The 23,228-nt window shown below is 48.2% G+C and overlaps 1 protein-coding gene and 1 non-coding gene across 2 annotated transcripts in view; both read right to left on the bottom strand.

Moving 5' to 3' along the window:
* Positions 1 to 7,838: 7,838 nt before the first annotated feature.
* The window catches only part of HTR3B (5-hydroxytryptamine receptor 3B), a 35,796-nt gene continuing 20,406 nt past the window's right edge, over positions 7,839 to 23,228 (bottom strand). The window contains exons 4-8 of the mRNA XM_010812414.3: positions 22,129 to 22,298; positions 21,462 to 21,619; positions 10,447 to 10,657; positions 9,877 to 10,059; positions 7,839 to 8,447 (exon numbers count right to left, since the gene is read on the bottom strand). Of these exons, the coding sequence (XP_010810716.3) occupies positions 8,215 to 8,447; positions 9,877 to 10,059; positions 10,447 to 10,657; positions 21,462 to 21,619; positions 22,129 to 22,298 (955 nt within the window). The 3' untranslated portion in view covers positions 7,839 to 8,214. The remainder of the gene's footprint in view (positions 8,448 to 9,876; positions 10,060 to 10,446; positions 10,658 to 21,461; positions 21,620 to 22,128; positions 22,299 to 23,228) is intronic.
* On the bottom strand, positions 9,423 to 9,526 carry LOC112441707 (U6 spliceosomal RNA). The gene has a single exon (XR_003029568.1). It is a non-coding gene; the product is annotated as a U6 spliceosomal RNA (small nuclear RNA).

The following is a 23,228-nucleotide window of genomic DNA, read 5'->3' as shown; positions in this document are numbered from 1 at the left end:
CGTCTCAGGTGTGCCGGCACTGGATGTTCTAATGCACCAGATTCTGGGGAGTGGCGAGGATGTGGGTGAACAACTTTGCTACCTTCGTCAGAAGGCCAGTCTTTTAGAGGAAGCCCCGCCCATGAGGGAAGGGATTCACATGATGGAGGTGCATGGAGACACATGACCATGACCTGGCTAGCGGGAGGGCTCAGGAGTTTGCTGCACTGAGTTTGCTCCAGCACAAGTGTGCTCTGGAGGAAAAGCGGGGCGCCCGATGGCTGGTGCTGGCAGACTGGTTCTCCAAAAACGAGGATGTCTGCTGTCAGGGGAAGGAGGACAGTGGCAGGGGCTTCACTCCCCTCTCTCTTTGGACGGCACACACAGAGCCATCTCCGCCATCTGCCCACAGCCTATAATTCAGCCACCCAGCTGCACTGCTCTGATTGTGGGGAGGGCAGATTACCGAGTGGAGCGCAATGATTGGCAGGTGCCCGGGGCCCAGCTGTCCTGGTAGCAAAAACGGGCTGCACGTGACACTGTACAGCCCGAGAAGCCCCAGCTCCCAGGACTCCTGTGCGTCTCCTTCACAAAACGCAGACTGGCCCGCTTTGCCTTCATCGTTCTTTAGGCCCAGGCTTCTCCAACTGTCAAGTGCGAGTGAATGGTCTGGGATCTGGTTAGAATTCAGATTCCAGTTTAGAGCCAAAGATTTTGTATTTCTAGCTAGTTTCCCCAGGCCCCTGCTGCTGCTGATCCAGGTACCACGTTTTGAGTAGAAGTCTTTAGAGTTTACACAGCTTTTTTATGTATATGATCTCTGGGCTCACCTAACAACCCTGTAGAAAGATGGTGATAATATTTATTAATTGCTATCATTCTCAATGCCTCTAATGCACAGCACTGAACTCAGCACTTCACAAACCCTATCTCAGTCCTTACAGCACCTCAGCAAAAGAGTTCTTTCTCAGAATTTGCAGATGAGGAAAAGAAACTGATGTTTTGAGATAATTCAGTAACTTACCCAGAGTCATAAACCCCATGAGGGGTAGAATTAGAATTCAAATTCCTATCTTCTAATGCCGGGTCTCTCCTCTAATTATATATAAATGTTGGCAAGTTTAAGCTTCTTTTAAAAACTAATGGTCAAGGATGTAAGCTCTGGAGCCAGTGTGCCTGTTTTTAGCAAAGATCCCAAGAGTCTGAACCCAACTTAGATTTGAACGCTAGCTTTGTTACTTGCTGCCCTGGTGGTTCAGACAGTAGAGAATCAGCCTGCAGTGCAGGAGAGCTGGGTTCTATCCCTGGGTTGGGACGATTCCCTGGAGAAGGGAAAGGCTACGCACGCCAGTATTCTCACCTAGAGAATTCCATGGATAGAGGAGCCTGGTGGACCATAATCCATGGAGTAACAAAGAGTTGGACATGGCTGAGTGACTAACACTTTCACTTTTCACTTTTTTCTTTCACTTGCTAGCTTGGTGATTTTAGGCAACCTACTTAACCCCTCTGTGCCTGTTTCTTTCACTGAAATGGGGATGATAATCCTAGAGTTCTTATGAGGATTATGCAGTCAGCTTTCTGTCTCTGTGGGTGTGGAACCTGCAGATATGGAGGGCTAACTATAAGAATCTTGAGTATTTACAGATTTTGGTATCCCTGAGGGAGGGGTCCTGAAGCCAATCCTCTTCAGATACCATGGGACAACTGTATATACCATGATATCTCATATATATGTGTAATCTTTGTAATAAGCACAGTATTATCTACCTATTGTTGACCTTAAATAGATAGTTACTTCTTCAGCAGTGATGGGTTTATTCAGGTCAGCAAAGAATTGCAATCTGGGGTCTGCAACCATGGCGAGTGCAAATCTCGTGCAGCAAGGAGAAAAGAACTCTTTTATAGAGAGGAAAGGAAGCTGCAGGGGCTATAGTAAACTAAGCGTCCACTTCGGGAATTGAGAAGTCTAAGCGGAGTGGCTTTTCATTGGTTGAGCTCTTGCCAGGCCAGAAGAGAATGTTTTTTCTTCTTCCTGTTGGACACTGCTGTCATCTTGGGTGTGAGAACTCCCTCTTCTGACTTCCCTATTTTAATTGAGGTTCCTGTTTATTAATGTTTATATTATCTATCTAAAGAGATTACAGAGAGAGAGCACTTAGAGAAGTGTCTGGCACCGAAATCAGTGATATTAATTACTTGTAAAACAGTGATATGGATACTAAGGATAAAAACCATCATTTAATCATGGCCTTAGCTTGTGTCAGACATTTTTCTAAGCATCTTAATGTAGTAACTAATTTAATTCTCATAATAACTCTATAATCTAGGTGTAATATTCATCACACTGTATAGAAGAGAAAACTGAGGCTCAGAGCTTTCACAACTTGCCCAAAATCACACAGCTAATAAGTGATGGAGCTGGAATTTGAACCCATTGGGGTTCACACAACACATCTTGACAGTGATTGAGTGTTTCCAATGTATCAGGCACTGAAAATACAGCAGTGAACACAATAACCCCCCTGCTCTCCCAGGACTGACGTGCTAGGGGTCCTAGAATAATACCCACTGAGCACTCACCATAGTGACTGGCACATGGCAGAATCAGCTCTGCTTGTTCTCTGCCTCTTTTCTTGCCTGTGGCAGACATCACTAATGATCACAGTACAGCTGTGATTCTTTCCCGCAGAGCTGGCCTGTGGCCCAAAAATCGGTCTCAAGACAGCCCTCCAGGCAGCCTCTGCCTAAGCCTCAGGTTTGCACTGAGACCAAAGCTATGTCAGTTCTGAGTCACTGTCTAGAGTGGGACAAATGAGCGTTTCTGCCCCAAAGCCCGTGGTGTCAGCACCAGGAGGAGGCAGTTAGGACAGAGAGACAGGGATGCGCATACGGGGAAGAGCAGGGAAGCCAAGATTGACCAGGGTGGGGGGTAAAAAGAACGGTCCACAGCCCTCAATCCCTGGTTCTTGGCCTGGAGCTCTCCAAAGAGGATGAGCAGGGTGACGAGAGTGGACTCTGATCACGGGCTGGTCATCTACCTGAGGTCTGTCCCTCGTGGCACCAATTAGGACTGAAAATCCAACAAGGCTCAAGTGGGCCCCAGGTCTTGGGAGCCTGGTGCTAGGCTTGGGGAGAAGTAGAAGGCAGGGTAAGGGTGAATAAGGGGCTCCCCCACCCTGGCTCTGGATTCTGTTGCCTGCCACCCAGCCCGCCCACTGCCCAGCAGTTGCTTCCCAGCCAGCAGAAAGCAGCGCTGCAATCCCCACTTTACAGTCTCTGCTAAATGAAGCACGAACTTAACTACATCACCCCTCTCCAACCCTGATAGGATGGGGAGGGGCTGGAGTGGCATGCTGGGCTGCTTCAGCCCCTAATCTAATCACCGGTGTGGGTCATTTCAATTCCGCACACCGGAGTGCGCTGGGGGCGTGGCAGCTCATAAAAGCCTCCATGCTGGTGCTCAGCTAATTGTGAAGCGCTTACTGTCTTGCAGGTGAATAACTCAGGACTGAGAGCTTCCAGCTGCTGAGATGGCGTGTGAGCCGGGAAACGGGACAGGGAGAAGCCTGGGATGGGCCCTGTGGCAGGGAGAGAGGCATTGCCTTCTTGGAGGGGACACAGTAGGTTCAGTCTCTGCCCTGAGGTGACCACTTACCACCTGGGAGTTGGCAGAGAAGCTCTTTACCTTAAACCCAAAGACCTGAAGTTTTCTGGAACCTCAGAACCACAGACTAGGGTAAAATTTTAAACCCTGCCCCTTTCTACTAACCTTGCCTTTAGATGTATAATTAGATCCCTGAGAAGTGAGAGGGCCTGGGAGCCCTTAAGGCTGTACCCAGGGGAGGGCTGATGCCTTCGGGGGCAGCTTTGTGCTGGTGGCTTACAGGGCTGCTCTGTGGTTCACTTGAGGACCTAAACTATCCAGCTTCAAGATGGCCCCTGGGAGACTGGCTGAGTCATGGAGATATAAGAGGCCAAGGGCTCAGCATCCTTAATTACAGGGATCCTCTCCTGTAGGACAACTTGGGGGAGAGGTGGGGATGTCCTGGGGGGAAAGTGAGACCCCTGTGGAAGCTATGGGAGATCCTAGCAGAAGCCCTTGGAAGTTCTCCTGAGACAGAATGACAAATGGAGGGCTGCCTGCCTAGCCAGGGGCTGTGCTCCACCAACTCTTTATTCTAGATATCAGTGACATCTCCAAGAGCTGGAGCTGTGATTTCTTGGTGAGTGCTGAAAAGACTTGAGATTCTGGGAAACAGCAGATGGTAGGAGCAATCACAGCTGGGAAAATCCCATTTTTGCTCTGTTCCTCAGTTTCCTTCCTCTGTGAAACAGGAATCATGAAATTGATAAACACTTGGAGAGGCTGAGCTAACAATGCTTTGTAAGTAAGGGCTGCTGGTGCCCTGTCTTCCTCCCACTGCAGAGGGGCCCTCTTCCGGGAGGGGGGCTCTAGTGCCATTTGCTAATGATGGCTTTGCTTCAGGATGCTGACCTGACTGAGGGCTTAGAATGCGTCCCCGGCTGCCATGTTGCGATCAGGGCCACTTGGCAACTGGACAGAGGAGATCCACACACTGGGGCCACGCTTAGCATCCAGGCTTCACTCCCGAAGGGCTGCTTCCTAGAGGCTGACCTTGAGAACCTGGGAGCTATTCCCTGGGCAGGGGAAGCCAAGGCGAACTGCATGGGAAATGAAATGGGAAGTCCCTTGGGCAGCGCCCCCCCACCAACCCGAATTGCCAACAAGGAGGCATATAGTGGCTTCAGCCCTTGGCCTTTGGATTCTGGAACAAGGACACTTCTGTGGAATCCAGTCTATAACTGTATTCTGATAGAGACAGTTAGAAGAGAACCTCACGCCAAAGATTCAAGATTGGAATCCATCTGCTGATAGCAGGCAGGCTTTTTATTTCATAATATATGACTTATCTTTCAAAGTGTGCTTGAGTACATTGCTTCATTCTCATCCTCAAAATTCTGTGATATGGGCAGAATAAATATACACAGTCCTGATGTCAAACAGGGTAGGGTGAAGCTCTGAGAGATCAGTCTCAAGTCCCCCTGGCTAGGTAGTGATGGAGCCAGGAGCAAAGTCAGGTGCTTTCTCCAAGACAGATGGAAAGGATGGAAACCCTGTGGTGGGGACTTACTGCAAGCCTTTGCCTCCTCTAATAACCGAGGAAGTGAAGAGAGATTTAAGGATCAATTTAGAGGCTAACAGAGCAGGTAAAGGCAGAGGAGGCCAGAACAGGAGGTAGGAAGCAAGGAGAGAAACAGGTGGAGGTTTGCATGGACACTTCCTGTTCACAAACTTCTTCTGCTCCTCATTTCATTAACAGCAGCAGTGGAATTTCATGGACAATTGGCGTTGAGCACTAACTGGGAGGTAATGAGAGAGGGAGGAGGCAGGTAAAGGCTGTTTGAATTTAAATTCTCTTTCTTCGGGGGGATGGGGGGGCAGATTTTTTTTTAAAGGCAATTTCAGTGCTGGAAAAAGTTCCAAGCAAACAGCAGTCCTCTGTAAGCAGTGTTGGGAGTGACGCCTGTCTCTCAGTCCTCTGTGTTCTACCCACCAGCTCCTAGTGGCTGTTCTGAGTGGGGGATGCTGAGGGCCTGGGTGTCTGACCCTTGGCAGACTCAGTCCTTCAGACTTGCGGAAACACACTAGAAATCTGTCCACCATCAGCGGTGAGCTAGAATGCATATCTCTGCAATAGTTACAGCAGAATTACCGTGAAAAAAAAAATTCTGTATGGACCTGGGCCAAGATGGGAATGAGTTAGAAAACAAGATTTCTGTTCTAGGAGTGTGTGATTGATCTGACAAGTGATGCATCTGCGCACACACACACACACAAGGCCATGAAATATCTAAGGAGAGGAGAATGAGATTAGGTACGTCTAAAGTTAGAGACGGAGAAGGCAATGGCACCCCCACTCCAGTACTCTTGCCTGGAAAATCCCAGGAGCCTGGTGGGCTGCAGTCCATGGGGTCTCGAAAGTCGGACACAACTGAGCGACTTCACTTTCACTTTTCACTTTCATGCATTGGAGAAGGAAATGGCAACCCACTCCAGTGTTCTTGCCTGGAGGATCCCAGGGACGGGGAAACCTGGTGGGCTGCTGTCTCTGGGGTCGCACAGAGTCGGACACGACTGAAGTGACTTAGCAACAACAAAGTTAGAGAAGAGCGGACACAGTCATAGGGCAATCAGGTGGGAAGGGTGGGAGAAGGAGGCTGGAGTTTGAGCAGCGTCTTCACACAGGGACATACAGATGGATGAAACAGAAGACTAGAAGTACAGGCTTAGGTGGCAGCAAAGCCTCTCCTGAGGAGGCTGACAGGCAGGCTGGCTTGGCTAGATTGAAGACTCTAATAGAAAACAACAAGACGGACTGGCTGTCCAGTGATTAAGACTCCATGCATCCACTGCAGTGGGTCTGTGTTTGATCCCTAGCTCGGGAACAAAGACCCCACATGCCATGTGATGTGGCCAAAAAATAATAAAAATTATTAAAAAAAAAAAAAAGAAAGCAATGAGAAATGAAGAAAGTCAAACACTGTGGAAGGCTTCAGTTCTAATCTTAGTCTTCAGGTTATGAGGTCATAGGAAAGGGCATAAGATCGGTTCACCAATCCGGAACTGACTACTGAGGAGACTGAACCAGAAGTTGGTTACTTACCCAATGCAAGGTGATCAGGGCTCTTCTATCTAGACAAGTGGCTGTGGGCACAGATGGGAAGCTAAGGGGCCATCGAGACTCTGATGGCTAATTTCAAGTGTCATCTTAGCTGGGCCACAGATATTTGTTCAAAGATTATTCTTGATGTTTCTTTGAAGGTGTTTCTTAGATGTTTAAAGTCTTAAACCAGTAGACTTGGAGTAAAACAGATTAACCTTCTGAATGTGGGTGGGCTTCATCCAGTCACTTGAAAACCTTATAGAGAAAGAGCAACCTCCCCAGAAGCAGAGAGAATCCTGCTAGAAGACCAGCCTGGGACTCCAACTGCAATTCTTGCTTGGGTCTCTAGCCTGCCAGAATACCCTCTGGATTATGGACCTGGCAAGTCTCCACAGTCAAGTGAGGGTTATGGGCTGAACTGTGTCTCACTCAGATCCTTGTGTTGAAGTCCTAATTCCCAGCACCTCACAAATGGGAATGCATATAGAAAAAAAGGGGCTTTTAAAGAAGTAGTTAGGATTAAATGAGTTCATTAGGGTGGGCCACTCCAATATGACTAGTGTCCTTAGAAGAAGAGGAAGGTTGAACACATATGTGCACACACAGAAGAAAGACCATATGAGAACCCAGGGAGAAGGCAGCCATCTGCAAGCCCAGGAAGAGGTCTCAGAAGACACTAACCCTGTCAACACCTCAACCTTAGACTTCTAGCCTCCTGAAGTGTGAGAAAATCCAGATGTTTAAGCCCCCACGGGTCTGTGGTATTTTGCTATGACAGTTAGAGCAGACTAATGCACGGACAGTGGATTATAAACTCCTGAAAACTCCCAAGGGCCATGCATTAAGCTTGCCCCCCAGCTCAGCGCCTCACGAGTGGTGTGTGTTTATGAGATGTGCTAGGTCTGGATCCCTTCCAATAGGAACGCACAGGGGAGATGGACTCACCTGGGCTGGTGGGAACCAGAGCTCCAGGAGACAGACATGGCTCCGGGATACAGAACTTTGTGTTCTGGTTGGAACAAGGTTCTTCAGGAAGCAAGTCAAGTGAAGAATAACCTGAGATTGACTTATTCTGTATTCTCTGGTATGCCTAACATAATGCCTGGGGCTTCACGGCCACTCAATACAAGTTTCGCTGAATGACTAACTGAATAAGTAACCACGACAGGGCTGGGAGAAGGAGTGCATTCTTAACACCTTTTAAAAACCAGTTTAAACATACACATATGTTTGTATGTGCTTAGAAACGTTCTGAAAGAGGCTGCTAATGGTGGTCCCTTCTGGGGAGTGAACTGGGAAAGAAGGCAGGCTTACTTTTCCCCGGATACCTCACACTGTTTATGCATTTTCATCATGAGCGTATTACTCCTGGGTCATTCAATAGCACATTAGATGATGTGTGTTCTGGGGTAAGTGAAAAGAAGAAACGGGCTGGAGAGCTTTTTAACTCACCATTCCTCTCCTTCCAATATCTCCTTAAAAAATGTTCAGCCTTCCCCAAGTGCCAGGAGAGCCCATGGATGGACACTAGCAACCCTGGGTCTTCCTAGCCACTCCACGACACCCAGAGGGAGCACAGGGTGACGGCATAGAGCCCCAGCACAATGAGGTAGCTTTGGAAGAGCAGGCGGTCAAAGCGTTCCAGGAGGGCCAGCCACCCAAGCTCCTGTCGGTCCACCTGGTCCTGGGTTTGGAAGTAGCTGCTGATGGATCGAAGCTGGGACCAGACTTCCTTCAGGGTCCCTGATGGGGCCTGGTCCTCTTGACAGACGGGGGACTCTGCACAAGAGGAAGACACTGTAGGTGAGCCAGGGGACATCATGGCTCCCCCTGCCTACCCATTGAAGCCAATGGCTTTATACTTCAAGGAAGGTTGTGGGCAAAAGTGGCCAATGGGCTGGAAGATAGGGGATTCTCTCCCTATCAACTGAGGGGAGGCAAGGCTGTGCTGAAGGAACCCCAGAGAACACAGCAAGCAGGGTGATGAGTCCAGGTTACATCCTTCTGGGAGATTTTTCTGAGGTAGCACAGCCCTCATTGACTTAAAGCTTTAGGGCAGGGATGATTCTTTAAATTGAGGTATAATTGATATGTATCATTAGTTTCAAGCATACAACATAATGATTCAATATTTGTATATACTGTGAGATGATAATCATAAGCCTAGGTAACACCCGGAGAAGGCAATGGCACCCCACTCCAGCGCTCTTGCCTGGAAAATCCCATGGATGGAGGAGCCTGGTGGGCTGAAGTCCATGGGGTCGCTAAGAGTTGGACACGACTGAGCGACTTCACTTTCACTTTTCCCTTTCATGCATTGGAGAAGGAAATGGCAACCCAGTCCAGTGTTCTTGCCTGGAGAATCCCAGGGATGGGGGAGCCTGGTGGGCTTCTGTCTATGGGGTCGCACAGAGTCGGACATGACTGAAGCAACTTAGCAGCAGCAGGTAACACCCATCACCTCACACAGTTACAGATTTTTGTTCTTGTGATGAGAACTTCTGGAATATAGTGTCTTGTTGACTTTCAAGAATACAGTAAAGTTAATGGGAAGTTGCTGTATAACAGGGAGCTCAACCTGGTGCTCTGTGACAACCTAGAGGGGTGGGATGGGGTGGGAGGTGGAAGGGAGGTTCAAGAGGGAGGGGACATAAGTATACTTATGGCTGATTCACATTGTTGTACGGCAGAAACCAACACAACATTGTAAAGCAATTATTCTCCTTAAAAATAAATAATTAAAAAAAACACAGTAAAAATATGTACCACTTCATGACGTTGCATGTCATCCTTGCCCAGGGCCCATACTCACCTTTGTATCACTCCAATTTTAGTGTAAGTGCTGAGCAAGGGGGCACTGGGATGACCTGTATATTTCTGCAAATTTGGCAACTAGAACCCAAATGTATGCAAACTATTTGTGCATGTGTGTGCGTGCGTGTGCAGGCATTTTGCTACTCTGAGGTCGGTGGCTCCAAACTGGTAAGTAAAACTAGCTAAGGGGATGAGGGGCTGATCTCTAGGCTTTCCAAAGAGCCAGCAGAAGACTGTCTTGTCTCCAGAGAGTTGATGTAAAATGCAGGGCAGAGGCTAAGAAGCAGATGTTTCCATTTTTTCACACAGTGATGCGTGGCCTCGGCTCCACCTGTGGGCACTGGGGCTGAGTGATCAAGTGAGACAAACAGGGACCTCAAGGCTTCTCACAAACCTGTTACCCCAGCAAGCTGGGCCCCGGGATCCATTTGACGCTGGTTGGTATCCATGTCCCCTCGAAGACACAGGAGGGTCTGCTCCTGCTGGCTGCACCGCTCATCATAGAGGAATTTGACCAGCAGGATGGACTTGGATAAGCTAAGAACCAAGAAGGCCATGCAGACCGTGAAGAAGACCCCTGAGGGAAGGAGACGGAGGAGGTGGGGTTAGCAGGAGTCTCTGGGCCCCTTGCTTCCCTGTCTGAAAGGCAACATCAGATCTTGGACAGAAGTAATGCCAGATGGGCACCTGGACTTCCCTGATGGTCCAGTTGTTAAGAATCCACCTGCCAACGCAGGTGACATGGGTTCCATCCTTGGTCTGGGATGATCCTACATGCCCTGGGGCAATTAAGCCCAGCGCTGCAGCTACTGAACCCACCAGCCTAGAGCCTGTGCTCTGCAGCTAGAGAGTAGCCCCTGCTCCCCTCAACTAAGGAAAGCCCATGCACAGCAATGAACGTCCAGCACAGTGAAAAATAAATGAATAATTTTTTAAAAGGCCTGGTGACCCCGGGGCTGCTCACCAATCAGAGGGGTGCTCCCTGCACTCCTTGGCACCTCATCAGACATGTTGACTCTGAAGACGGTGTAGCCCACCAGCACGCTGGTCTTGAACAGAATCCTGGCTTGGCAGGTGGGCGGGAGGTAGAAGCTGCCCAGGTCCACGAGCATCAGGAAGATGCTGGGGATCAGCAGGCTCACCACGTAGACCAGAGGGTGCCTGCGAATCACGACCTGGGCAGGGACACACAGTCTGTTGACAAGAGGGTCCAAGCCAATGGACTAGCCAACAACACTGCCGTCCCAGCATTTTTACATAATATGAAAAGTCTACATAATTTATTTTTATTTTTTAAAAATGTATTTATTTAGCCATGTCAGGTCTTAGCTGCAGCACATGTGATCTTCGTTACATCATGCATGATCTTTCACTGTAGCACACGAAGTCTCTAGTTGTGGTGTGCAGGTCAGTATTTGCAGCCCACTGGTTCCAGAGAGCACGGGTTCAGTAGTTGAGGTTCATGGGCTTAGTTGCTCCAAGGCATGTGGGATCTTAGTTCCTCCGCCAGGGACTGAACCTGTGTCCCCTGCATTACAAGGCAGATTCTTGACTACTGGCCCATCAGGGAAGTCCCTCATGTCGTTTAGAAATAGGAGGTTATTTTGTGGTTTAGAAAATAGGAGGGGAATCCTTTAAGCTTTTCTGTATAAAAATATTAATAATATTATTCATAATTATAAGAAGAAGAAGCCACCATTTATTTAGCACCTGCTGTGTGCCAGGCATTGGACTAAGCATTTCATATGATTTGTCTTCTTTAGTCCTCACAGTTGGAGAAGGCAATGGCACCCCACTCCAGTACTCTTGCCTGGCAAATCCCATGGATGGAGGAGCCTGGTAAGCTGCAGTCCATGGGGTCGCTGGGAGTCAGACACGACTGAGCGACTTCACTTTCACTTTTCCCTTTCATGCATTGGAGAAGGAAATGGCAACCCACTCCAGTGTTCTTGCCTGGAGAATCCCAGGGACGGGGAGCCTGGTGGGCTGCCGCCTATGGGGTCGCACAGAGTCGGACACGACTGAATCGACTTAGCAGCAGCAGCAGCAGCAGTCCTCACAGCAACGCTGGGGGCTGAGTATTATAACCTCCATTTTAACCAGGAGACAGAGGATCCTAGAGACTAAATGGCTTGTCCAAATTCACATAGCTGGAGAGTGAGAAACTGTTTTAAAATCAGGTCTCACACTCAAAATCTTTCTTCTTAAACCACTTAGTTTGCAAAATATTACACTGGTTTTGGTTTAGTCTCTTCTTTCTTGGAATGCACACACTTTAGTACCTGTGTGTGTGTGTCAGAGACTGGCTAGGAGCAAATAGCACAATGAAACTAGGAAAGCCGAGGCGGGCTTGACAAGAGGTGGGCGGGACGTAAGGCGATCTCAGGAGGTGAGCAATCCCCCAGGGACTGGGGCACTGGCTGAGCTGTTCCTATCTGTAGGCCTGAAGGGGCCCAGGGCCGGCAATGTGGTTGAATCTGAGGGGACAGAAGGCTGGGGGACGTGTGGCGTCCTCTTAGGAGCCCGGACCGCGGGTGGAGGCTCCTTGGAGTGGGGAAGAAATGGAAAGATAAACACCTCACTCGGTCTCTTCCTCCCTCCAACCTCCGGCCACTGCTCCCCCTGCCCCCTACTCCCAAACTGGACCAGGGCTCCCATCTCTGCAGGCCACAGTCCAGCCTCCAAGAGCAAAAGTAGCTGTGAAGTGGGGCAACTGCAGAGATCCACCAGGGCCCACAGCATGGCTGGGCAGACAGCTGGTCTGGTAGCCGGGAATTGTTTTTTTTTTTTTTTTAATTAATTAATTTATTTTTTGGCTGTGCTGGGTTTTTGCTGCTGCCCACAGGCTTTCTGTAGTTGCGGTGAGTGTGGGCTCCTCTCCAGTCGCGGTGTGCGGGCTTCTCACTGCGGTGGCTTCTCGTTGCAGAGCACAGGTTCTAGGGTGCGTGAGCTCCGTTAGTTGCAGCGTGCGGGCTCTAGAGCACAGGCTCAGTGGTTGTGGTGCAGGGGCTCAGCTGCCCTGTGGCATGTGGATCTTCCTAGGCAAGAAAACAAAGCTGCGTCCCCTGCATTGGCAGGTGGATTCTTCACCACTGGGCCGTGAGAGAAGTCTTATAGCTGGGAATTTAAGTCTCATAAAATTACAGTGAGAGCTGCTGCCATTTTGTTATACCCAGCTTCTCTGAGATGGTCATAGTGTTAGTGTTCGTCACTCAGTCGTGGCCGACTCTTTGCGACCCCATGGACTGCAGCCCACCAGGCTCCACTGTCCATGAGATTTTCCAAACAAGGATACTGGAGTGGGTTGCCATTTCCTTCTCCAGGATGGTCATAGGACGTGCCTTTAATGAACACAAAATCTATTCTCATCCTTCCTGGAGAGAAACAGGATATGACAGGGCTGCTTCCCCCATCAGACTATGGACCCTTTGAGGGTGGGAATAGTAATTTTTAATCCCTCATGGGGTCAAAAATAATGCCTATTTTATGACAGAGGATGGGATGGTTGGATGGCTTCATCAACTCTATGGACATGAGTTTGAGCAAGCCCTGGGAGTTGGTGATGGACAGGGAAGACTGGCGTGCTGCAGCCCATGGGGTCGCAAAAGAGTCAGACACGACTGAGCGACTGTACTGAACTGATGAGTAGCTCAGCGGTAAAGAATCACCTGCCAATGCAGGAAACATGGGTTTGATCCTGGATTTGGGAAGATCCCCTAAAGGAAATGGCAACCCAGTCCAGTATTCTTGGCTGGAGAACCCAATGGACAGAGGAGCCTGGCAGGCTATAGTCCATGGGGTCACAAAGAGCTGGACATGACTCCAGAACTGAAAACACACACACACACACACACATTCAGTAAATGTTCACTAAACAAATGAATGTTCTGGGCCTGGTGCTGCTAGATTTGAAGGAAAACAAACAAAAAAAACAAACCAATGTCTGAAACCTCCCACTACTCTGGTTCACCAAACAACTGAATGATTTCTGCATGTCAGAAAGTGTGCTAGACCCTTTTTCACATGGGATGTGATTTATTTAATACTCAGTGTGAGTTTGTTGGCAGGTAGTATGGCATCCCACTCTGTAGATTTTTGAGAATAAAGTTCAGCCCCGTAAGTAAGCTGAGTAAGTGGGATGTGCCCATGCACCTTCTGGTTCCAAGCTCCACTGTTTCCCAGACAGCCTCCTCTCAGTTTGATCAGACCTCTGAGCTGAGTTCAGGGTCTTCTCTCTCACCTTGGCCTCCCTGTTTGGAAAAAATTGCATAGACGGAAGACGGAGCAGAAGGTGGTAGGGGAGGAGCCTGACTGGATGAGATGAGATGTCACCTTGCTGGTGGGAGTCAGGGCTCCTCAGCCTTTGGGTCTGGAAGCATATCCTGACTCAGTGGAGCTCAGTAGACCAAGGCCATTTGGCCAATTGTAGTCTGACTGTGGTCTTCCACATTAAACTTAATTGCCTGCAAACATCTAAACCAGAGTGACACTCACTGTTTTGCCATCATTTGGTTAAAATACATTTTTACCAAAGTGCAGTCAACAAGAAAAACCATGAACTGTCAAAACCCTGCATCTCTCTCCTTGCTTTGTTGTGCTGTGACAGGTGTGGCCGCGGTAGGTGGGTTGGGGAGAAGGGAGTTCAGGGCCAGAGTCCACACAAAGTCTTGTGTTGTGGGCCCCACCTGGGCTGTGGGGATGGAGGGGCAACCAAGTCTGCTGTCTCTGGAGGGTAGGAGCAAGAAGATCCCCTGAGACTTCATGGTGGACGTTACATAAAGGAGATGAAGAGAATAAGAATGCTACCCCAAAGAAAAGCACAAGCAGGCATGTTGGTTAAGCAGAGACAGCCCAGACTTAGAGTCAAAGGAACAGCAGATGCCCTGAGCCCCTCCATTCCATGTGCTGGTTTCAGGGACTCTGGATGGTATCAAACCTCTTCCAAGCCTTGATTTTCCCCCCGTTTTTAAAGAACAGTTTACTTTTGCCTCGCCAAGCATCTTGGGTACAATTGAGATCAGCTGCTGTACTCTTTAAATAAAGTTCCCATGTAAATAGCACATGCTGAGACGATTCCTCTCCACCCAGATGCTGATGCTGAATAGAAATCTGGGTCAGAACCAAAGAGAAGCAGTGTGGCTCCTTAGGGTCCCTGGTTCCCAAGAAAGTGCAATTTCACCGAACCTCAGGTTCCACAAGGTGTCAGGGCAGAGGCATGGCAAGAACTGAGAGGCTGGGAGGCAGGCTGGCTTCATGCAGTCATAGGGAGTCCTGCACTTAGAAGGGCCCCATGCTTGGCTTGGTGTCATTTTGATGTTCTCAATAATTTTTAAACAAGGGACCCTGCATTTCCACTTTGCATGAGGCCCCACAAATTTATGTAGCCAGTCTTGTTGTGAGGATATTCCTCACTGGATTTCGAGAGTAGTTGAAAGTAGAGAGGAAACAGGGGTAGACAATTAGCTTGGGCTGTGACATAAAGCAGAAAGTTCTCCAACTCAAAAAATTGTATAAGTTACAAGCTGACATAAAATCATAAACTTAGGCCTTCCAAAACCACTTCATCCATTCTTCTGCCTTTTAGCGAGGATGGGCCAGTTCTTAAGTTCGGTCCAACAGTACCTGTAGTTTTGCTTTTCTTAAGAACAAAGGACCCACCTTTTTCTTTAGGATGATTTGGGGGCAATACTACCCATGGACTAGTCTACTTTTCTCTACAAGCCCAGTGCGGCCTAAAGAAACTCTAATTTTATCCTGCAGTTTTGGGAAATGTCTTATTCCCATGATCTCATTTGAGCCTCAAAGCCCTTTATGCTCATGTTCAAGAAACATGAATTGAGCATGAACAGAGGTCAGGCACAATCCTAAATCCTAAATCCTAGAGTTAGAACTGCTGACAGGACAGGTCCCTGCTCTTGCCCCTGACTCCTGACCCCACGTCTTATGGGATCAGGAACCAGATTCTGACAGTTAGATGTTTCACAGGTCTGCAGACAGAAGTTTGCTCCAGAATGGACCATACCCAGAGTCTATGCTTGATTTGATGATAACATTTGGGACTTTCTGAGTTTATATTTGGACGATATTTTCATCTTAGAGGGCTTCTCTGGTGGCTCAGACTGTAAAGAATCTGCCTGCAATGCAGGAGACCCAGGCTTGATCCTTGGATCAGGAAGATCCCCAGTAGGAGGGAATGGCTATCCACTCCAGTATTCGTGCCTGGAAAACCCCATAAACAGAGGAGCCTAGCGGGCTGCACTCCATGGGGTCACCAAGAGTCAGGCATAACTGAGTGACTAACACTTTCACTACTTTTTGGTCTTAGAATCAGTACTGAAATGGGTTAAGATGTTTGGGGATGTTGGGATAGGGTGACTATATTCTGCATGTGGGACAGACATGAATTGGGGGGAGTCAGAAGGTGGCAGACTCTACTGGGTTGAATGTTGCTGTTTATCACCAGTTCTGTCCAGCTCTTTTGTGACCCCCGTGGACTGTAGCCCACCAGGCTCCTCTGTCCATGGGATTTTCCAGGCAAGAATATTGGAACGGGTTGCCATTTCCTTCTCAAGGGTATCTTCCCAACCCAGGGATGGAACCTGTGTCTCCTGCATTGGCAGGTGGATTCTTTACCACTGAGCCTCCTCGGAAGCTCCACTGGGTTGAATAATGCTCCCCAAAATTCATGTCCTTCCAGAAGCTCAGAATACAACCTTATTTGGAAATGAGATCATTGCAAATGAGGTGTCCCTGTAAAAAGAAGAGACGAGACATACAAAGGATAATACCTTTGTAGGCATGTGAAGATGGAGGCAGGCATTGGAGTGATACATCCTACAAGCCCAGGGAAGACAAGGTTGCTAGAAACCACCAAAAGTTAAGAGAGAAGCAAGAAGCAGACTGTCCCTCAGAGTGCCCAGAAGGAACCAACCCTGCGTACACTTCGATTACAGGCTTCTGACCTCCAGAACTATGAGAGAAGACAGTTCTATTGTCTTAAAGTGGTACTTTGTTATGGCAACCCAAAGAAACTAATCAGGTGGGGACTTCCCTGGTGGTCCAGGGGTTAAGAGGCCAGGCTCCCAATGCAGGGGGCCCAGGTTTGATCCCTGGTCAGGAAACTAGATCTGGCATGCAATAACTAAAGGATCCTGCCTGCTGCAACTAAGACCCGGTACAGCCAAATAAATAAAATAAATAATTAAAAAAAAAAAAACTGATACAGGCGACCTGGCCAGTAACACGCAGTGGGAAAATGCCACAAAATGGACTGGAACATACTGCTTCTCTTTAGCTGTGTGTCAGTCAAGTCCTGGTTCCACCGGTCACCTGTTAACCTTGGTTAAGTTGCTTAACGTCTCTGCACCCCAATTCGACCACCTGTAAAAATGCGGGTATGTGGAGTCCTCATCTCGTAGAGATGTAAGGATTAAATACAGAAACCTTTAAAATGCTGCCTAATATAGACTCAGTGCTTGGTTTCGTGGTCACTGTTATCGTGCCTCCTTGGACAGATTTTGGGGCCCGTGAGAGGAACCTAGAGTCTTGTTTTATCCATGCTGCTGTCCTCGGTGCTTAGCAATGAGCTTGGCACAGGATAAGAACTCAAAAGAGGTGCATCAAGTTGTATTAGAGTCTGCTAATAATGGTTCTTTTAGTTCCAATGGGTGAGAGAGTGGAGTGAGCCCAAAGTGGGGCTCCCCTCTTGAAGTCAGTCTTCTGGGGGCCACTTCTCTGCAGCTCATGTCAGAGGCAGTGGCCCCCGTATGCCAGGGGGATGGTACATCACCAGCTCGGCAAGACACTGCTCTCTGCAGAACTGCCCCTACCTAGAGCCCATCATTTCTAATGGACTAAAGGAGCTGGTGCCTTTAAATTCCACAGAAAGGGAAGAAAAAGCACTTTAGTTTCAGTCCGTGTTCTCCATTAGACACCCTTCAGGTGTTAGCAATATTATGCCACAATTTCATTATCCATTAAAGCCAGGTAATAATAAGTACACAAAGGTATTTGGAGCCTATTGATGTTAATGAAAGAGATCAATCTAATTCAGAATGTGTGTGTGGAGAGCTCCTTGGAGATGGAATAGGCCCCAAGGTTAGCCTCTAACTGCCTCCTTGATGATAGACCCCACCAGTACTCAATTTTGCATGACCGTCTTTATGACATACTTGGAATTTTGACTGCCAGACTCACACTTCATACAGAAGCCCATTCGCCTCCTCTCCCAAGCCCCTCCCAGCATTCCCAATTCAGAAAGAACGGGAAAGTTGCTGCCATTTAAGTAAGATCCTTGTGCAAGAGTGAGAGCTTCTTGGATCTAGACCATGGGTCGAGTTGCTTTAGCAGAAAGTCCATGATTCACCCTGGAGGGTTTCTAGGGGTCCAAATTCTCTCTTTCTCTCTCCTCTCTGGAGTGACCTGTAGAGCTTGGAAGGATCTTCTGTCAAGTTTATGAGCTGGATTCAATCGATATATCAACAAAATGAATCTACTCTAATATAGAAAGGAAAATTACATCTGAAAAATAGGATACATGAGGCATATTCCTTTCACAAATGCCCCTCTTCATTTTTCTAGGAGGCCCCTGTAGGTCTCCCAGTTCCTGCTTGCATGAGCATTTACTCCGAGAGAGGACATCTGGGGTCAGGCCTCACTACAGCTCCCACAACTGTCTGCCAGTTTGCATCCAATGCGTGTGTACTAAGTCACTTCAGTCATGTCCAACTCTTTGCAACCCCATGAACTGCAGCTTGCAGAGTCCTATGTCCAAGAATACTGGAGTGGGTTGCCATGCCCTCCCCGAGGGGATCTTCCTGACTCAGGGACCAAACTGGCCTCTCTTATGTCTCCTGCATTGGCAGACGGCTTCTTTACCACTAGCACCACCTGGGAAGCCCTTGCACCCAATAAGAGTTCTAAAGTATCATTTCTACCTCCTCACACTTCTACCGTCATTCTTTAGAAAACAAAAAGGAAACAAAACACTGCCACACATGGGCTTCCCTGGTGGCTCAGTGGTAAAGAATCCGCCTGCCAATGCAGGAGACACAGGTTTGATCCCTAGTCTGGGAAGACCCCACGTGCCACAGAGTAATGAAGCCCATTCACCACAACTATTGAAACTGTGCTCTAGAGCCGGTGAGCTGCAACTTCGGAAGCCCGAGCGCTCTAGAACCCATGCTCCACAAGAGAAGCCACAGCAATGAGAAGCCCGAGCGCACACCAGCCAGAGAGTAGCAGCCACGCAGCAATGAAGACCCAGCACAGCCATAAATAAATAGATAAAATTACTTTTAAAAAAAGCACTGCCGTACAGAAATTGAATGCTCATCCTGTTTCTGGGAACCAGCGCCTCCAACAGTGTATTGAAGGAAGCCTCCCCTCCCGTGGCCACTGGCTTGGGCACCAGGCTGCTCACAGACGTGCCTCTGCTCTGGGCTCCCTGTGGAATGCAGCCTGACTCCAAGGTGTCAGCGGTGCTCTCTGATCAACAATACATGTCCTGGAGCCACAGACAGACTGCACGTTAGCAGGAACCAACGGGCACCCGAAGCATTTGATTCAGTGTCAGCAGCAGCGTGTACATCAGGCCCAGGTGGAACGTGTATTTAGATCTTTGTTCCTCCTTCTGCCGTATCTGTCCCCAACCCCGTGCTGGGCAGCCAGGATGGGGACACAGCAGGTGATTAGATTAAGAGGAAGCTGGCCTTTTGCTGTCAGGACCCTGGAGAGTCCAACGTGGGCAGGAAACTGGGCTCTGAATTTTACATCATTGCCTGAAGGTTGTTGAAGGACACCAAGGTGACTTGACTGCTCAATTCGGAGTTGGATATCTGGCGCGGAGTAAGAGAACATGAGCCATCATTGTGCTCGTAGTGGGAACGGGGGAGTCGTGAAGGCTGAGAGAGGTCAAGGGGGCCGAGAACTGACCTGGAGAGTCACTCAGTCTACTTTGTCTTCCAGAGTTGCAGAAATGTTCCTGAGTTCAGCTCCCTGCCTCACCAAGCACGATCTGTGACTCTTCTCAAGATTCTGCTCCCGAGGGCCAGGGTGGAAGGCAACCCCGCTCCCCCTACCCCAGCAAACAACCCACCGTAGCCCCCACGGCAACAGAACCCTGGGAAAAGCTCCCAGAGCAAGAAATCGGTTCACTGCCCTCTCCGGCTGCCCTCAGCGTAAACCCTGAATGGAGAAGAAGCATGGCACGGAAGACAGCAAAGAAACGCGGATCTGTTCCCTGTGATTCAGGGAAGCCTCTCCTCCCTTTAACAATATTTTATGCCTGTGCTCATCATATTTAAAATGGAGCTAGGACACAGAAAAACTTGACCAGCGTTGAGAAGACAATATTTAGGTTAGAGGGTGGCGTGTAGCTACAAACAGCGGCTGCGCTGTGCAGAGAGGGGGAGCCAGTGTGTGTGCGCGCCCTCCCACACTCTGGCTTACCTGCCCCTTCTCCCGTCTTTGTTTTTCTCCTCCGTGCAGTGTAGGTAATGGTGTGTGCAGCCTTCTCCGGAGTGCTTGGTAGGTGACTGTGTTCCACCTTGCACGTGCTACTCCCTCACATTTCCCTTTAATGCTCTCCATTATTCGGGCTGCATTAATAATGTTTGCAGGCTGATATCTTTAAAATTAATGAGGTGTTTACTCTGAGCCAAGAAACTCATTGAAATTAAAAAAGCTTTCTTTTCCGCACCCCCCTCCCTTTCCCTCGGTAAAAAAGTGGACAAACAAGCCACAGTGTAAGCTTTGCTAAAAAAACAAGTAGAAGAGGCAAGGACTCAAGCCCTACCGCAAGGAAGGCATGAATTGGGATTAGCTGGTACCCAGCATTATACATCAGTCAGGTTCAAATCACAGCTGTATTTAAGAGGCCTTGTTTTAACAAGTGCTTTACTAGAAAACTGCATACCACACCTTTTAACCAATGGAGGGTTTCTGTGCCCTCAATAATCACTTATTTCACCACCACCATCCTCCTTAGCAGGTAATTATCCATTGTAACCATAGCACCTTGGTGTAGTCTAAATTTTCCCTTCTTGTCCAAAAGGTTTGTTTCTAGGAGAATTCAGCTGTGCTTAATCCTGACCTGTCTGTAGTCTCTAGCTCTCAGGCAGATTACCTGGTCTGAAGGACCCTCCCACCCCCAGCTACCACCATCACTAGCTGACTTTGTGCAGAAAAGCAGGGCTTGAATGCAAATGACAAGTCTACTGGCTGCAGAAACTTGCTGCAGACCACATGTCAGGATGGTTTGTCAGGCGGGAAGGAGGAACGGTGCCTCTGGACTGCAAAGCAGCAGGCTTCACTGTCCTGCTCCCCACTGCCCGCTCCAGGCACCCAGTGGACGCACTTCCCCAGGAACAATACACCCAAAAGCACTCCTGGTGGCGTATCTGAGAAGTCTGGGTTTTTATCAGGTCCTTGCTGAGCAGTTGTACTTCTCAGATCTGGAAACCACCAGTGGTCTCTGAGGATCCTCCTGATGACAGGTTAGCTAATCCCTCAAGATACTTAAGTTAATAATATGGTAATTTTATGCATTTGCATCTGGAATAATTAATAATTTACTTAATGTCACACAGGACATTCATATTGAAGAGACGTTTTTCTCCTAATTTTGGTTGCTGTGTGTGGGTTTCTTCTTTCTTTTTCCTTCTCAGTAGCAATTAGAAGTGAGAATGTTATATGTGCTGAAAGGTGTGAGGACTCCTGCTGCAGTGGCTGGTTCAGGGCTCTGTGTCTGAAAACCATCCTCTTTATGTTCATGTATGGAACCACTCCAGCAGGAGTCCAGGATCTACGGCTGAACCTCTGGTCTCAGATGCAAACGGATGTCTGGAGCCATCTGAATCAGCTGTGCTTAGGGGATACGAATGAGAAGATGCAGGAGAGCAGAGATTGCTCAGCCTGATAGGGAAGGTGAAAGACTGCAGAGAAGCAGGCAATGGGGACAGGAAGAGGGGTGGAACCTACATTGAACTGAATCTGTGCAAAATCTCCAGCGCTGTTCTGCAGGATGCTGTAGGTTGAGGACACAGAAAGAAGTTCCCACTCACTGTCATTCAAAAATGCCTTTTGGTCATGTGTAATGTCTTCTGTGCTTCTCAGGAAGGCCAGGTCTACATCTTCCACTGAAAATAACAGAAACAGTTGATTTCCCATAGAAACAGGCACCAAAGACAGCCCACTTTTCTAATTCCCAATTAAAACCCTTCCTTTTAATTCTTGCTCCCATATGGACAGTCTTACTGAGATGGGGTTCAATATACCATTTTGAATTAGGGGTAATGATGAGGAACAAAAACTTTCTGGTCGTGAAAAAAAAAAGCAGCTATGAACTTAGGGTTTGCACTCCATTCTATAGAACGAGAATTCTATAATGTTCTCAATGGCAATGGAGGCCTAATATTGTGTTTTCAAATCAACAGCAGCAAAGGGCCCTATCTCTGGGCACAATATTGTGGTTAGTCTGAATTGCACCAGGAGCCAAATAACTGCAAGAAGATTTTAGATTTATAAAAAATCAGTTATGTGCAAAAATAAAATCAATTGAGGGACCACATAACATAATTTCACCTTTGCGTGCCCACCCAGCACAAGTGTATTTGCCCACTAGCAGACTACACCTCTCATGACTTACCTGTGTGCAGAATGCTACTGAAGGTTAGGCTGCAATTCTGGACATCAAATGGAAAAGCATATGTCTCCAAATTGCATGCAGAGACCACCTGGATGGGCTTGGAGTGTTTAATGGTCCCAGATGAGTTCACATAGACATAGGGAAGGTCAGGTGATCTTTCAATGTCCACACTGTGAGAAACACAAGAGATCTTGTGGTTACAGAGTGAGCTTTCATCATTCTAATACATAAACAGAACTGATCATGAGATGGTTCAGTTCAGTGCAGTCGCTCAATCGTGTCCGACTCTTTGCGACCCAGTGAATCGCAGCATGCCAGGCCTCCCTGTCCATCACCAACTCCCGGAGATCACTCAAACTCACGCCCATTGAGTGATGACATCCAGCCATCTCATCCTCTGTCGTCCCCTTCTCCTCCTGCCCCCAATCCTTCCCAGCATCAGAGTCTTTTCCAATGAGTCAACTCTTCACATGAGGTGGCCAAAGTACTAGAGTTTCAGCTTATCATCATTCCTTCCAAAGAACACCCAGGACTGATCTCCTTTAGGATGGACTGGCTGGATCTCCTTGCAGTCCAAGGGACTCTCAAGAGTCTTCTCCAACACCACAGTTCAAAAGCATCAATTCTTCGGCGCTCAGCTTTCTTCACAGTCCAACTCTCACATCCGTACATGACCATTGGATAAACCATAGCCTTGACTAGATGGACCTTTGTTGGCAAAGTAATGTCTCTGCTTTTCAATATGCTATCTAGGTTGGTCATAACTTTCCTTCCAAGGAGTAAGCGTCTTTTAATTTCATGGCTACAATCACCTTCTGCAGTGATTTTGGAGCCCCCCAAAATAAAGTCAGCCACTGTTTCCACTGTTTCCCCATCTATTTCCCATGAAGTGATGGGACCAGATGCCATGAGCTTCGTTTTCTGAATGTTGAGCTTTAAGCCAACCTTTTCACTCTCCTCTTTCACTTTCATCAAGAGGCTTTTGAGTTCCTCTTCACTTTCTGCCACAAGGGTGGTGTCATCTGCATATCTGAGGTTATTGATATTTCTCCCGGCAATCTTGATTCCAGCTTATGCTTCTTCCAGCCCAGCCTTTCTCA

This window comes from Bos taurus, chromosome 15 (assembly GCF_002263795.3).
Source record: "Bos taurus isolate L1 Dominette 01449 registration number 42190680 breed Hereford chromosome 15, ARS-UCD2.0, whole genome shotgun sequence".
Taxonomy (NCBI): domain Eukaryota; kingdom Metazoa; phylum Chordata; class Mammalia; order Artiodactyla; family Bovidae; genus Bos; species Bos taurus.
The sequence above is the reverse complement of the archived record's forward strand: the minus strand, read 5'-3'. Positions and strand labels throughout refer to the sequence as shown.